The sequence below is a fragment of the Ascaphus truei genome, chromosome 18 (genome assembly GCF_040206685.1).
Source record: "Ascaphus truei isolate aAscTru1 chromosome 18, aAscTru1.hap1, whole genome shotgun sequence".
Taxonomy (NCBI): Eukaryota; Metazoa; Chordata; class Amphibia; order Anura; family Ascaphidae; genus Ascaphus; species Ascaphus truei.
In genome coordinates, this window is record NC_134500.1 from 23,895,238 (window position 1) to 23,908,420 (window position 13,183).

General features: G+C 45.1%; 1 protein-coding gene across 5 annotated transcripts in view; it reads right to left on the minus strand.

Annotated features, from left to right (window-relative positions):
• Positions 1 to 864: 864 nt before the first annotated feature.
• Positions 865 to 13,183, minus strand: part of OTUD7A (OTU deubiquitinase 7A) — a 291,540-nt gene continuing 279,221 nt past the window's right edge. For all 5 annotated transcript variants that reach the window (XM_075575886.1, XM_075575882.1, XM_075575883.1 and 2 more), the window contains 2 exons: positions 9,226 to 9,310; positions 865 to 5,860 (listed from right to left, as the gene is read on the minus strand). In XM_075575886.1, the coding sequence (XP_075432001.1) occupies positions 4,433 to 5,860; positions 9,226 to 9,310 (1,513 nt within the window). In that variant the 3' untranslated portion in view covers positions 865 to 4,432. The remainder of the gene's footprint in view (positions 5,861 to 9,225; positions 9,311 to 13,183) is intronic.

Below are 13,183 nucleotides of genomic sequence, written 5' to 3' on the forward strand. Positions count from 1 at the left end.
ACATAGGTTTATGCCATTCTTTAGAGGGATATATACAGCAACACTCACATGGTGACATTTTATGACTAACTTATAACGAAGAGTTTATCTTGCCATAACAATGATAGACGGAGAAATAGACAAAATATACACTGAAAATCTACACAAGGGGAGAAATCGGTAACAAGCGCAAGTCAAGCAGAATCGTCAGGTGAGAAAACCAGGGGGCTTCAACAGCTGGTGAGGTTAACATGTTGTACAAAGAACCTCCACCTATTAAATATTTCATATCACCAATAAATTTGTTGTCAATATCTTGCTGACCCCTTCTTTCTATAGTAGAGCAATGAGGGTTAATGAGCTGGAGTTAAAAGTATTTATTTTTAAAGCTGAACTGAACCATAGATTTCCCTGGAACATTACAGCCCCCACCTTCACTCTTGGTGCTTCAGTTAAGCTAATATTGAATGTTTTTGCCCTTAAGGTTTCTGGACAAAAAGAGACGCCAGGGGGGGCATGGTTGGTGAGCCAATGCAATGTCAATTAATAGCCATGGACCTTTTGTTAGTTGTTATTTTTGTGACGGAAATGCCAGGACCAAACATATTCAACATCTGCTCTGTCCAAGTATCTCTTAGAGGTAAGACACGATATGGAAGACTAGTTCAGGTTCACACTGCCACATTAAACATCAATATATGTTTGGTGTAGTATGACCTAGTTCAGGGGTCTCCAAACTCAGTCCTCAAGGGCCGCCACCAGGCCGGCTTTTATGGATATCCCTGTTTCAGCACAGGTGGCTCAATCAGTGACTGAGACACTGATTGAGCCACCTGTGCTGAAACAGGGATATCCATAATAGCCGGCCTGGTGGCGGCCCTTGAGGACTGAGCTTGGAGACCCCTGACCTAGTTGGACAGACTAAAAGCGAACAATGAGACAGAAGAAGTAACAATGGAGCAAAAAGCATGTGTGAGAGAACATAAAACAACCATCTAGAGTACAGATCCAACACAATTGATGATGTAGATAGGTCGTTTTGTACATACGGCTGTTGATAAACGAACAATGATAGTGCGTTCTAGATCATAGTACACAAACAACTCCTCTTGATAAGTTTTCCTATATACAGCAAAGTTTTTTGGGGAAATAACTGGGATTTTGGCTATGATTGGGTTGGGTTAAATACTCTACTGTGGCAAGGGTCCCCTTTGAGATGCTGCCATTACTGTGATGTGTTGCTGTCTCTCTGGCAGTGATTAGGCTTAAACACACAGATTTATTAGCTATACATTTCTAGGCTATTATTCACAGCACATAAATCAATCAACTTGGTAAGAGAGATACAGTATAATTACATAGTTCACTGTTTAATATTAAACCTTCAATTGGAACAATGAAGGCGTAACCTCCGGCTTCTTTTATTGGTAGAGAGGATTATATGATGGAAAACTGACTAGTATACATAATTGCTGGAGGGCACCAGATAATTTAGTATGTTATTGTAAATATAAAGTACACCCTTTCTAAAACTTTGCTTCAAAAGGTTTATAAATCAATTTCATAATAGGCAACGAAAACAGGCATCCAGTGTAGTGAAAAAACAAAACGATACCTTAATGTAGTCAACTTTTTGGTTCTACATGCGTATTAGGCCTTGATAAGGGTCTGCATATAGGACCAAATTCAGACTACATTGAACTAAAACTTGATTTTTTCACTGCACGTTTTCGTTACCCATTATCATCCAGATACCCATTATGGTGTACCGGTGATATTCACTGTGTGATTGGTAATACCCCTTTTACATGCATATGTGCACTATTGGAGCTAAACAAAATTACATTTACAGTCAAATGGTTTAGATAACTGGAGTCAGTGATCTTTGATCTGTGAGATTATTAATGGCGCTAGAATTTAAATGCATTGAGATTTATTGACAAATCTCGAGTTTCTGCTGGAATAGCATAAACATATCATTTTCCTGGCTGCCACTACTTTATGCCCGGACACGTGCTAAAGAAAATGAGAGGTCCTAGGAGAAGCATAAGTCGGAAAGAATAGCCATGATTTCCAGCACATCAGTTTTTTAACGTCATAAATGGCCTCAAGATGAACAGGGCTCCTCCTGTCAAGAAGGTAAGGAAACCTCCCATTTGGTTTGGGATTTTGTGTACACAGATGTACTGTATTAAGACTTGATCCTCAGCACTGCGGACGAACAAGCCAAAGTCCTGGGCGCCCGGCACAGCGCTGCTGTAATGGAGCTGCAGGGGGTCCATGCTTCAGAATGGGACCCCCTGCAGCATTAATCCGGTGCCAGGATCGCGTGTGGAATGCGGTTAGGGTGGCTACATCTGTATGTTTGAATCTAGCTTTTATAAATGGTGCAACCTCTCGTTAAAGTATTGTGTGCTATAACAGGAACTGATCCATTACCAGAAAACGACAAGGGAATCCTTACCCGGTTGGCCCACTCTTCCATAAATAACTGTTCCTGATCACAGTGAGGTTCTATCTCCCAGTGAGTGGATGCACCATTAAAAGGAGTTTTCCAATACACATTCATTTACTAGAAGATAATGATGGGGGAGACCTTACCTATTTCAGGACTTTATGATCATCCTGAAGAGTTATATCATACATACATAAAAAGTTGCCAGATAAATTGCCCGGTGCTTCTTTTTCAGTGGGTAGGGTGGAGGGCAAGAAGGGGACCCATGTTACCTGGCAGTGATACATTCGCTTTTTTTGTTGAGGGGTTCACATAGCAAACGACAACAAAATAAATGTGCAATGATTATTAGATTTCTGCCTTTACGGGTTACAAAAAAAGTTTCATTTCGAAAAAGGTTCCTCCTGGTCTTAGAGTCGATACCCTTGAAACAAGTGTGTCCTGTCTGCATTAGTACAGTGACAGTAACTAAGCTACTGCACAGTAGTCTGAAGGTACAAGATTCAACACCTATTTTGGAATCTAGACAAATGTCCCACTAATGATTAGGAGATGTTATCATTTTACAGGCTGCTTTATCAATGAAACAAGAATAAAACATATAAGGTGTCCGCTATCATTGTCTGATTCGGACTCAATTCGTATTTAAGTGTTTAAATCATCAATCCGGCCTACAATAAATATATAACATAATTGAAACCAGGTGGTTCCACTGAAGCTAAACTGTGCTATTTTCAGCTCCTGGACTCCCACAGTTCTTGTGATGTTTACCAGTGTACTCACTGGTGCTGCCTCATAGGGAAACACCATGACCACCAAATCTCACAGGACCTGTGGGCCGACAGGAAGCTGAAATCATTGGTTGTGGCTTCCTTTTGGTCAACAGCAGTGGGCATGTTCGATTCTCCAGGAAGTGCACTGGCACGGACAACGGTAATGATCTCGGAAACTTGGTTCTACCCAGGGATGACAAAAACCGGTCAGCTCCAGAGAACCCACTGGTTCCACTTATGTAAAACATAAATTCCTGCTTTAAAGGAAACAAAATGGATGAGGAAAAACAAACATCTAGCAGTCAGGACTTCTGATGACAAATCATTTTCTCATTCCGGTTCACAGTGGCTTTTGATTTAGGGATATCATACAATACTTTAATTTCAGTATCGTATGAGGTTTAAAGGACCAACTACTGCAAGGGTGGCCAACTCCAGTCCTCAAGGGCCACCAGATGGTCAGGTTTTAAGGATATCCCAGCTTCAGCACAGGTTGACTCAATCAGTGGCTCAGTCAGAATGACTGAACCATTTGTGTTGAAGCAGGGATATCCTTAAAACCCAATATGGTGATGGCCCTTGAGGACTGGAGTTGGCCACACCTGAACTACTGTATACAAGATATTGTGAGAACTCATGTCGAAGACGTCCTAAGACACTTTTGTAACCGCTCTGCACATGCTGTTGACGAGATGCATAAAATGTAACATGTCATTACATTACAAAACCTTTATGTAAAATGTACAGGAAGTGGTTGACCCTACAAATGTTGTAAAAATGTATGTTCCTCTTACCTATGAACTCAATATAATCATGATAGCCAAAGCACTTGAAACTAACAGATGCTTTGGCTGTACAAAACAATACAGATATTCAGAAATATTTTAATGTTTCTTTCTACTTACCTGAGTGATAACAAAAAAAATCAGGCACCTTAGTTATTAATAACCACACATCATATACAGCACTGACTGCGACATCAAGAACCTTTCAGCTTAATATATATATATATATATGACTAGAGAAAAACTGACACATTGAAAGTTTTACCCATTATGTTGTTATCATCCTGCTTTATCTATATAAAACAAGCACAGGGGTAATTTCTACCCTGCTTTCTTCTATTTTGGCTATTTTGTTCCGTTGCAATTAAAGTGAGTTTAGTATTGAATTTTTGCATGTAAATAAAAAAGGTATATCTCCGTGGTCTGGACCTCTGAATCCTTCAATGCCTGTGCACCTTACTTTCCCTATCCCGGCGCTTTAACTCCTCTTTGTAGCAGTAAGAACAGTAGTTTTCAGTTTCAGGGCGCCCGTAGAAAGAGCAGTTCTCTTTCTTACATCTGCTCTGGTGCAGTGAATATATTGGGCAACCTGTGCTTCTGCCCCTACTGTTTTTGTCATTGTTCAACCATGTCTGTGGAGATTCCTCATCAGCATATTCCAAGCAGTCTCTGATATCACTAGAGTTAAACCCATTTGTATATGTCTGTGATTTATGCTCTGCGGGCTTTTCATAGGTAAGAGTTTCCACTGTATTCACTGTGCGTATGCCTGATATCCGAGCCGGGCTATAGCTTTGCGAAGACAATGAGCGGTTCTGTTGGGGATATGTGGCACAAGTTTTTAAGGAGCCAATCATTGGCTTATAAGGGTCATCTTGGAAGCTCGATGACTTCGAGTTGACATCATGTAAATGGATAACGCTTTGCCTTTGGACTGGTGGTGTATGGCTATAATGGGCAGACACTGGAATGGGACCACATTTCTTAGCACCATTGCTGGGTGAGGGATAGGATGTTGGGGTTGGACTGGAGCGATCCTTCAATTTCAGAACTAGTTGTGTTGTATGGCTTTGAGGCAAGATTGGTGATGCCCTGTCCTGAGGTGAGGATTCTAACTTCTCTTTAACAAACCCATCTTGATTCAGCTTCCTACATGATGACCCATTTACAGCAGCCTTCTTCTCAGCCTCCTTCCTCTTCTGCTCTTGCTCAGCATTAAAACGTTCCTGGGCACTGGTCAAGTAAAAACCAATCATCTCCTCATGAAACTGATGCCGGTGGCTGGTGAGAAGAAGTCCTGCAAAGATGAACTTCCTTTCTCCTTGCATGGCAGCTCTCAAAATATTAAGGCTGAGTTTAACGTCTGTGCTATATTTCCAGGTGTCGGACTTGTTATCAGAAAGTGATCTATTGGTTAGTTTATCATTGGGAGATATGCTAGCTTTGTCTGTGGGCGACGGTGTTGTTTTCTCAGACGGAGATGTGCTTGCAGATTGTCCAGACTCCTCTTTGCTCCCCTTTCGAGATTTGGACTTCTTTACTTTTTCAGTGGGCTCCCCATTCTTCCCATTGCTTGAATTAGCACGGCTGATCTTCCCATGCACCAAGCCTCCCAGACCCCCCATGTTCTTTTTAAGCTTAATGCCCAATGTTTTGCTAAGGCTTCCTAGCTTGTTAGCCACTGAATCAGTTCGGTTTTTCTCTTTCTCCTTCCTCTGTTTATCCTTTTCCTTCTCTTTCCCATTTTTACCGTTGTTAACATTAGAATTACTGCAGATGGAGTCTCGATCGGAGTCCATGGAGTCAGCCAGTGACTGTACATCTTCTCCTGCTGATGCTGTAGGCGATTCTGGTTGGGCCAAAGGAGCCTTATAAAAAGAGAAGAGAGACATGTTGGTAATGGGACATTAGTAACAAAAATAATAATAATTATGTATGTATGACTTTATTTATATAGCGCCATTAATGTAGATAGCGCTTCACAGCAGTAATACACGTGACACTCATATAAATAACATAATATAAATAACACATGAAGGGGAGAAGTGCTTCAGACATAGAAGTAACATTTAGGAAAAGGAGTCCCTGCTCTGAAGAGCTTACAATCTAATTTTTGTTAGGAAGAACGTACAGAGACAGTAGGAGGGTGTTCTGGTAAGTTCGTCTGCAAGGGGCCAAGGTGAATGTATGAGGTGTTAATCAGCCATGGAGCTACTCCTATGCTTCCTTAAGCAGGTGTGTTTTGAGGTAGGTCTTAAATGTGGATAGAGACGGTCCAAGTCGGATATTGAGGGGAAGGGCATTCCAGAGGTGTGGGGCAGTCAGTGAGAAGGGTTTAAGGTGTGAGAAGGCTTTAGATACAAAAAGGGGTAGAGAGAAGACATCCTTGAGCAGAACGCAAGAGTCGGGATGGTGTATAGCAAGAAATTAGGGCTGAGATGTAAGGAGGAGCAGAAGAGTGTAAAGCTTTAAAAGTGATGAGGAGAATTGAGTGTGTGATATGGGATTTGATAGGAAGCCAAGAGAGGGATTTCAGCATGGGAGACGCTGAGACAGATTTCGGAAATAGTAGAGTGATTCTGGCAGCAGCATTTAGGATATATTGTATGGGAGACAGGTGAGAGGCAGGAAGGCCAGACAGCAGGAGGTTACAGTAGTCAAGACGGGAGAGAATTAGGGTCTGTGTCAGAGTTTTTGCAGTCGAGCAACAGAGGAAAGGACATATCTTGGTAATATTGCGGAGTAAAAACACAGTTTTTGTGCTACCTTTTGAATGTGAGAAGAGAATGTGAGAGGAGTTGAGTGTGATCCCTACGCTGTGTGCTTGGGCTACTGGGTGAATGATAGTACTTCCAACAGTAATGTGGAAGGAGGTAGTAGGGCCAGGTTTGGGAGGAAGTATGAGGAGCTGTTTTTGCCATGTTAAGTCGAAGTCAGCGGAGGACCATCCAGGATGATATAGCCGAGAGACATTAAGAAACTTTAGTCTGTACAGCAGGTGTAAGGTCAGGGGTAGAAAAGTAAATTTGTGTGTCATCAGTATAGAGGTGATAGTTGAACCCAAGAGATGTGATTAGGTTACCTAGAGTGTGTAAAGAGAAAATAGAAGGGGTCCCAGGACAGAGCCCTGGGGTACCCCCACAGAGAGATCAATAGAGGAAGAGGTGTTCGCAAAAGAGACACTGAAAGTACGATGGGAGAGGTAAGAGGAGATCCAGGATAGAGCTTTGTTACGAATGCCAAGTGTATGGAGAATGTGAAGGAGAAGAGGGTGGTCCACAGTATCAAATGCTGCAGCGAGGTCGAGTAATATGAGCAGTGTAATGACCTCGTCTATGGCAGCATGGAGGTCATTAGTTATTTTAGTGAGGGCTGTTTCAGTGGAGTGAGCAGTGCAGAAGCCAGATTCTAGATGGTCTAGGAGAGAATAGGCGTTGAGAAAATGGAGCAATCGAGAGAATACAAAACGTTCAAGGAGTTTAGAGGCAATAGGCAGGAAGTATGCACGTCGGTAGTTAGAACGACAGGTAGAGTCAAGCTTGCTGTTTTTGAGTAATGGTATAACTGCTGCATGTTTGAAGGAAGGGGGAAAGGTACCAGAGTAGAGGGAGGAGTTAAAAATGTGTGTGAGCGTAGGGATTATAGTAGGAGCAAGAGGTTTTAGGAGATGGGAGGGAATGGGCTCAAGAGGGCAAGTGGTAGAGGGAGAAGAGGAGATCAGCAACGACACATCCTCCTCTGTAACAGTGGATAAAGAGTCAAGGAAGGCAGGAGGAGAGTTAGGAAGAAGTGTAGGAGGGGAGAAGGATGCAGTATAATAATGGCTTACGTTATATATTTGGGAGTTCTGCTGTGAAATTCCAAAGGCTTTTCCACTATCCATACTGGCCAAACGTTTTAATACACGACCTGTTACTTTACCTCTTTTTCAGCGACAACAAATTTTACTTTTTTGTACAAGGTTATACTATAGATATTGTTTGTAATACAACACTGTCTGCTTGATACCTCAAACGTATTATTCCTGCACAAAAGGGGAGTAATTTAACAGTTTAATAGAAACATAGCAGGACACTGGTCTCTGAAGGAGGAAATTTGCCAATGCTACTTCATGTAATTGTTCCTCAGGAGCCAACAAATATAATATATTTGAAGTTCTTAGGAACATGGGACAGCTTTGTATGGAAAATCCTGCACACAACTCTCAGAACCAAATAAGTAACATTTAGGATAAAGCTTACAGCAGGTTGGGGAAACGCGTTGACTAAGTTGTCCAAGACTTTAAGCATGGTTAATTTGTTTTTTAAGCACCATGATATTCTAATCTAAGGCCAGGTCCCCGCTGGCTACTGCAGCACCCGCTGTGGCGGACACTGCAGGGACAAGAGCCACCCCACAATGGGGCCGGGCCCGCTTCGAGGGGGGCCGCCGCGCTGACAGAAACTCCTGCTCTCAAGAAAATTGAGATCAGGAGCCACGATGGAGCGCTAGGCCACGCCCCCGGCGGTCCAGCCAATGAGGGCGAACCTGCCGGGTGATGTCACGGCCGTGCCCCCGTCACTCCCCTACCACACCCCCCTGTCTTTCCCCCTTCAGCTCTCTGCCGACCGGAAAAATTGGCTGCACGCGCCGCCTGCCTCGCAGGTGCGTGTGCAGCGCAGGCAGCGGGGCCGCAGCCTTATGGTCATGTATGGGGAGACCTGTAAGTAAAAGGTAATCCAATGCCATCTAGTCCCATCACTGATCAAGTGACTTACAAGTTTGATTCAGTTTAGTAATTAACCAAATATGGCTAGCTGCATCTTTTAAAATGCTGTACTGCTTTATTTCTAAAGTCTGATTAAAAATGGGCAAACAACGGGCATCAATCAGCGATATTTAACACGGATATGTTCAGATGTAGCAAGTGCGTTTCTGTGTGATTTATTTGCATGTTGCAGGCCCATGACCACGGCTGCCATAGTACTTTGCAGTAACAGTAGGTGGCGCTAGTTTGCCTTTAACCTAAATTCAATGCAAAGTGTTGCTAGTGTGCAGTAACCCACCCCTTATTCCCATAGTCATTCAATGCTAAAAAAAAACTTCAGATAACAGATGCAGTCAGTCTTTATCAAGTCAGTCTTTCCCCGTTTCATTGGCAGAAATGCACACAAATCTACATACAGTAAAAAAAAAAAACCAATGATTCCCCCAGACACAATTAGATTGCATTCTTTGGTCTGTAGAGCTTTACCCGTGTTTCTGAGGGCATGCGTATCCAGGTTACATTCATGTAGCTGTGCAGAAGGTTCAGCTTGGCCTCCAGAGACAGGATCAAACTGTAAAGAGAATACACAAGGGGGGGGTTATGCATTAAACTGCGATAGTGCCGATCAGGTCACTATCGCTTGGAAACTTCCAGTGAATGGCACTACTGCGGTTTAATGAACAACCCCAATGAGAGAGAAATGAGAAACATGGCACTTTCATGAAAGTTTTTTTTTTTATCCCAATCACAAAATGCTTAACTAACAAAGAGAACAACCAATTATCTGAGGTTTACATACAGAAACATTGATCATTTGTTTACACGTATACAATATTATATAGATATTTATACATATACATATATTCACTTGTCGATCCACTGCTGGGTGAAGGCCTCCCCAATGATCTTCCAGGTACTGCGGTTGTAAGAAAGACACACCCTCAATGAGTAAATGCCTTTGTAGGCTTGTCATTAATGGGTAATCTAGTAGCGTTGTAGGTATACAGTTGGTTCTACAGCTTTGATACGGACATAGTTCATCTCAGTTCTTTCGCTCTATTTAGGTTCATCATCAGAATAGCTCATCATATAATTTCAGCATGAGCTGCGTTTGCAGATCTACGTTATTATGATGTTGTTCTGTTAACCTCTCCTTCTCCTCGTGCATTTTAAATACATGTTATGTTTTTAGTGTCCCTTCATGTTGCTTTGCAATGCCCACTACCCGCCCCCCTGGTGTTTCATTTTGGCACCAAATGTGGTATATATTGTGTTCCCCCTGCATGTCACGCTCCGTGAACAAGGTCTGTCTGGCGGCTGAAATGTCGGGATATCTTGTTGTGGTCCGCGCCAATCTACAATGATATATAAAAGGTGTATATATATACAGCTAAACCCCGTTATAACGCGGGTCTCGGGGTCCACCCCGAGACCACCGCGTTACTAACGGGGTCGCGAGAAAAAAAAATGGCCGCCGCGCTTTAGCGCATATTCATCCCGCGGGACAGGAGATGGGAGCGGGCATGTCCCTCCGCTCCCCGCTTCCCCCTGTCACCGCGGGACAGGCCGCGGGGCAGGAGATGGGAGCGGGGATGTCTCTCCTGTCCCCGCTTCCCCCTGTCACCTCGGGACAGGCCGCGGGGCAGGAGATGGGAGCGGGGATGTCCCTCCTGTCCCCGCTTCCCCCTGTCACCTCGGGACAGGCCGCGGGGCAGGAGATGGGAGCGGGGATGTCTCTCCTGTCCCCGCTTCCCCCTGTCACCTCGGGACAGGCCGCGGGGCAGGAGATGGGAGCGGGGATGTCCCTCCTGTCCCCGCTTCCCCCTGTCACCTCGGGACAGGCCGCGGGGCAGGAGATGGGAGCGGGGATGTCCCTCCTGTCCCCGCTTCCCCCTGTCACCTCGGGACAGGCCGCGGGGCAGGAGATGGGAGCGGGGATGTCTCTCCTGTCCCCGCTTCCCCCTGTCACCTCGGGACAGGCCGCGGGGCAGGAGATGGGAGCGGGGATGTCCCTCCTGTCCCCGCTTCCCCCTGTCACCTCGGGACAGGCCGCGGGGCAGGAGATGGGAGCGGGGATGTCTCTCCTGTCCCCGCTTCCCCCTGTCACCTCGGGACAGGCCGCGGGGCAGGAGATGGGAGTGGGGATGTCCCCTCAGGTCGCCGCTTACCTCAGAACCATGCTGCCTGCATGGAGGTTGTAGCGGGGGGTTTCTTCTCCCCACCGCTGTCCCCGGTGCTCCCGCTGCCTGCGCGGGAGGAGGGGGGGGAGCGGGTGGTGGTGCTGGTCGCGGCCCGTCTGTGTAGAGTGAGAGAGTGTGTGTGTATGTATATATGGGAGAGAAAGTGTGTGTGTGTATATGGGTGTGTGAGTGTGGGTAAGTGTCTGAGTGTGTGTGTAAGTGTGTGTGAGTGTGTGTGAGTGTCTGTGAGTGTGTAAGTGTGTGTGAGTGTGTGTGAGTGTGTGTGAGTGTCTGTGAGTGTCTGTGAGTGTCTGTGAGTGTCTGTGAGTGTCTGTGAGTGTCTGTGAGTGTCTGTGAGTGTCTGTGAGTGTGTAAGTGTGTGTGAGTGTGTGTGAGTGTGTGTCTGTGAGTGTCTAAGTGTGTGTAAGTGTGTGTGAGTGTGTGTGAGTGTCTAAGTGTGTGTAAGTGTGTGTGTGTGTGTGTGAGTGTGTGTGAGTGTCTGTAAGTGTGCGTAAGTGTGCGTGAGTGTGCGTAAGTGTGTGTGAGTGTGCGTGAGTGTGGTCAGTGTGTGTGCAGTGTGTCAGTGTGAGCAATGAGCAGTGTGTGTGCAGTGTGCAGTGTGTGTGCAGTGTGGCAGTGAGCAATGAGCAGTGTGTGTGTGCAGTGTGTCAGTGTGAGCAATGAGCAGTGTGTGTGCAGTGTGCAGTGTGTGTGCAGTGTGGCAGTGTGAGCAATGAGCAGTGTGTGTGCAGTGAGTGTGTGCAGTGTGCAGTGTGTGTGCAGTGTGGCAGTGAGCAATGAGCAGTGTGTGTGCAGTGAGTGTGTGCAGTGTGTCAGTGTGAGCAATGAGCAGTGTGTGTGCAGTGTGCAGTGTGTGTGCAGTGTGGCAGTGTGAGCAATGAGCAGTGTGTGTGCAGTGAGTGTGTGCAGTGTGCAAAAAAAAAAATGTAAAAAAATTTTTTAAAAAAAAATTTTTTTTTTTTTTTTTTTTTTTTAAAAAAAAACGGGAGCCACGGGAAAACCGCGTTATAACCGAATCGCGGTATAACGAGGCGCGTTATAACGGGGTTTAGCTGTATATATATGTTTTTTTTTCCCTCCCCCCCTTTTATGTTACTAGGTGGCTGTAAGGGGTTACTAGCAGGATAGTATACACTGGCGACACACTTTATTCGAGCTCGGCTAGTCCCACGAATTCGGGTATACCCGGGTGTATTGAGGTTTGTGACTGTTTTCTGCCCGAGTGCATTGGGTTATTTTCAAGGCAGGGATTGAAGCATTTTATTCCCGCTGGCTGCAATATTGCACAGTATATATATATATACTGCATTACAATTCATGAATTTATGCCATCTGGTAGACATGCGAAGCATTGCAGCCTAATAAATCCTAATCATTATCATTTAACAGATCAGCCGCCCGTCAGCCAGGCATGAACCCAGGCTGGGAAGGCAAACGCAACGGGGCTTGTCAGAGGTGAGGAGCGGCGCATTCCAGGTATCTGCCAGGTACATACTGGGTATTTGCTCGAATAAAGTGTGTCGGTGCAGTATGCTGTGCCCCACCCTGGGTTGCCATAGGGATACTGACATCACAAGGGAGTATTTAGGATAGGAAGAACATTCTGGAAGGTCAGGTTCCTGGAGGACAAGAGGAGAGAAGCCTCGAGGAGTGTAGATAGGGATATGTCCATAAAGTAATAGAAGAGACCAGGCCCCCCTTATTTATTATGTTATAGGGAGGGACAGTGCCGTTTAAGTTAGTATCCCAGAATATGGCTAGCGGAGTCAAGCAGGTCCCAGTGAGGGGAGACCGACAGGGCCTCAGACAGAGGGCTCATGGGTGTCAGCGGATCCATATACGTGTTCTTTTGAGCCTGTATGGAAGTGGCAGGTCCCAAACAGGAAAGGGGTACAATCTTCACCTGCATAGAACCAGCTAGGATCTCCGTAAAGGTCCAGTTTAAATGGCATATAACAAATTATACCCCGCAGGGGGGGAGGGAGGGGGGGCAGTCAAATTCCCTTAAAGTAACCAAGCAGATACACCACCCTCTGAGTGTTAAATGTGGTCACTTAAGGAAGCACAGCAATCATGAACCACCACAAGAAAATATTACAATGTTGTTGTATATGTGAGGTGTCCTCCCCATGCCTGGGGACATGAATAAATCCTGATGTTGTACTACAAAGGTTCCTGGTGCCCATCATTTTCACCCTTTGTAGCTCATCGCCCAGCCGCCTGTATCCAGCACCCTGAGTCAA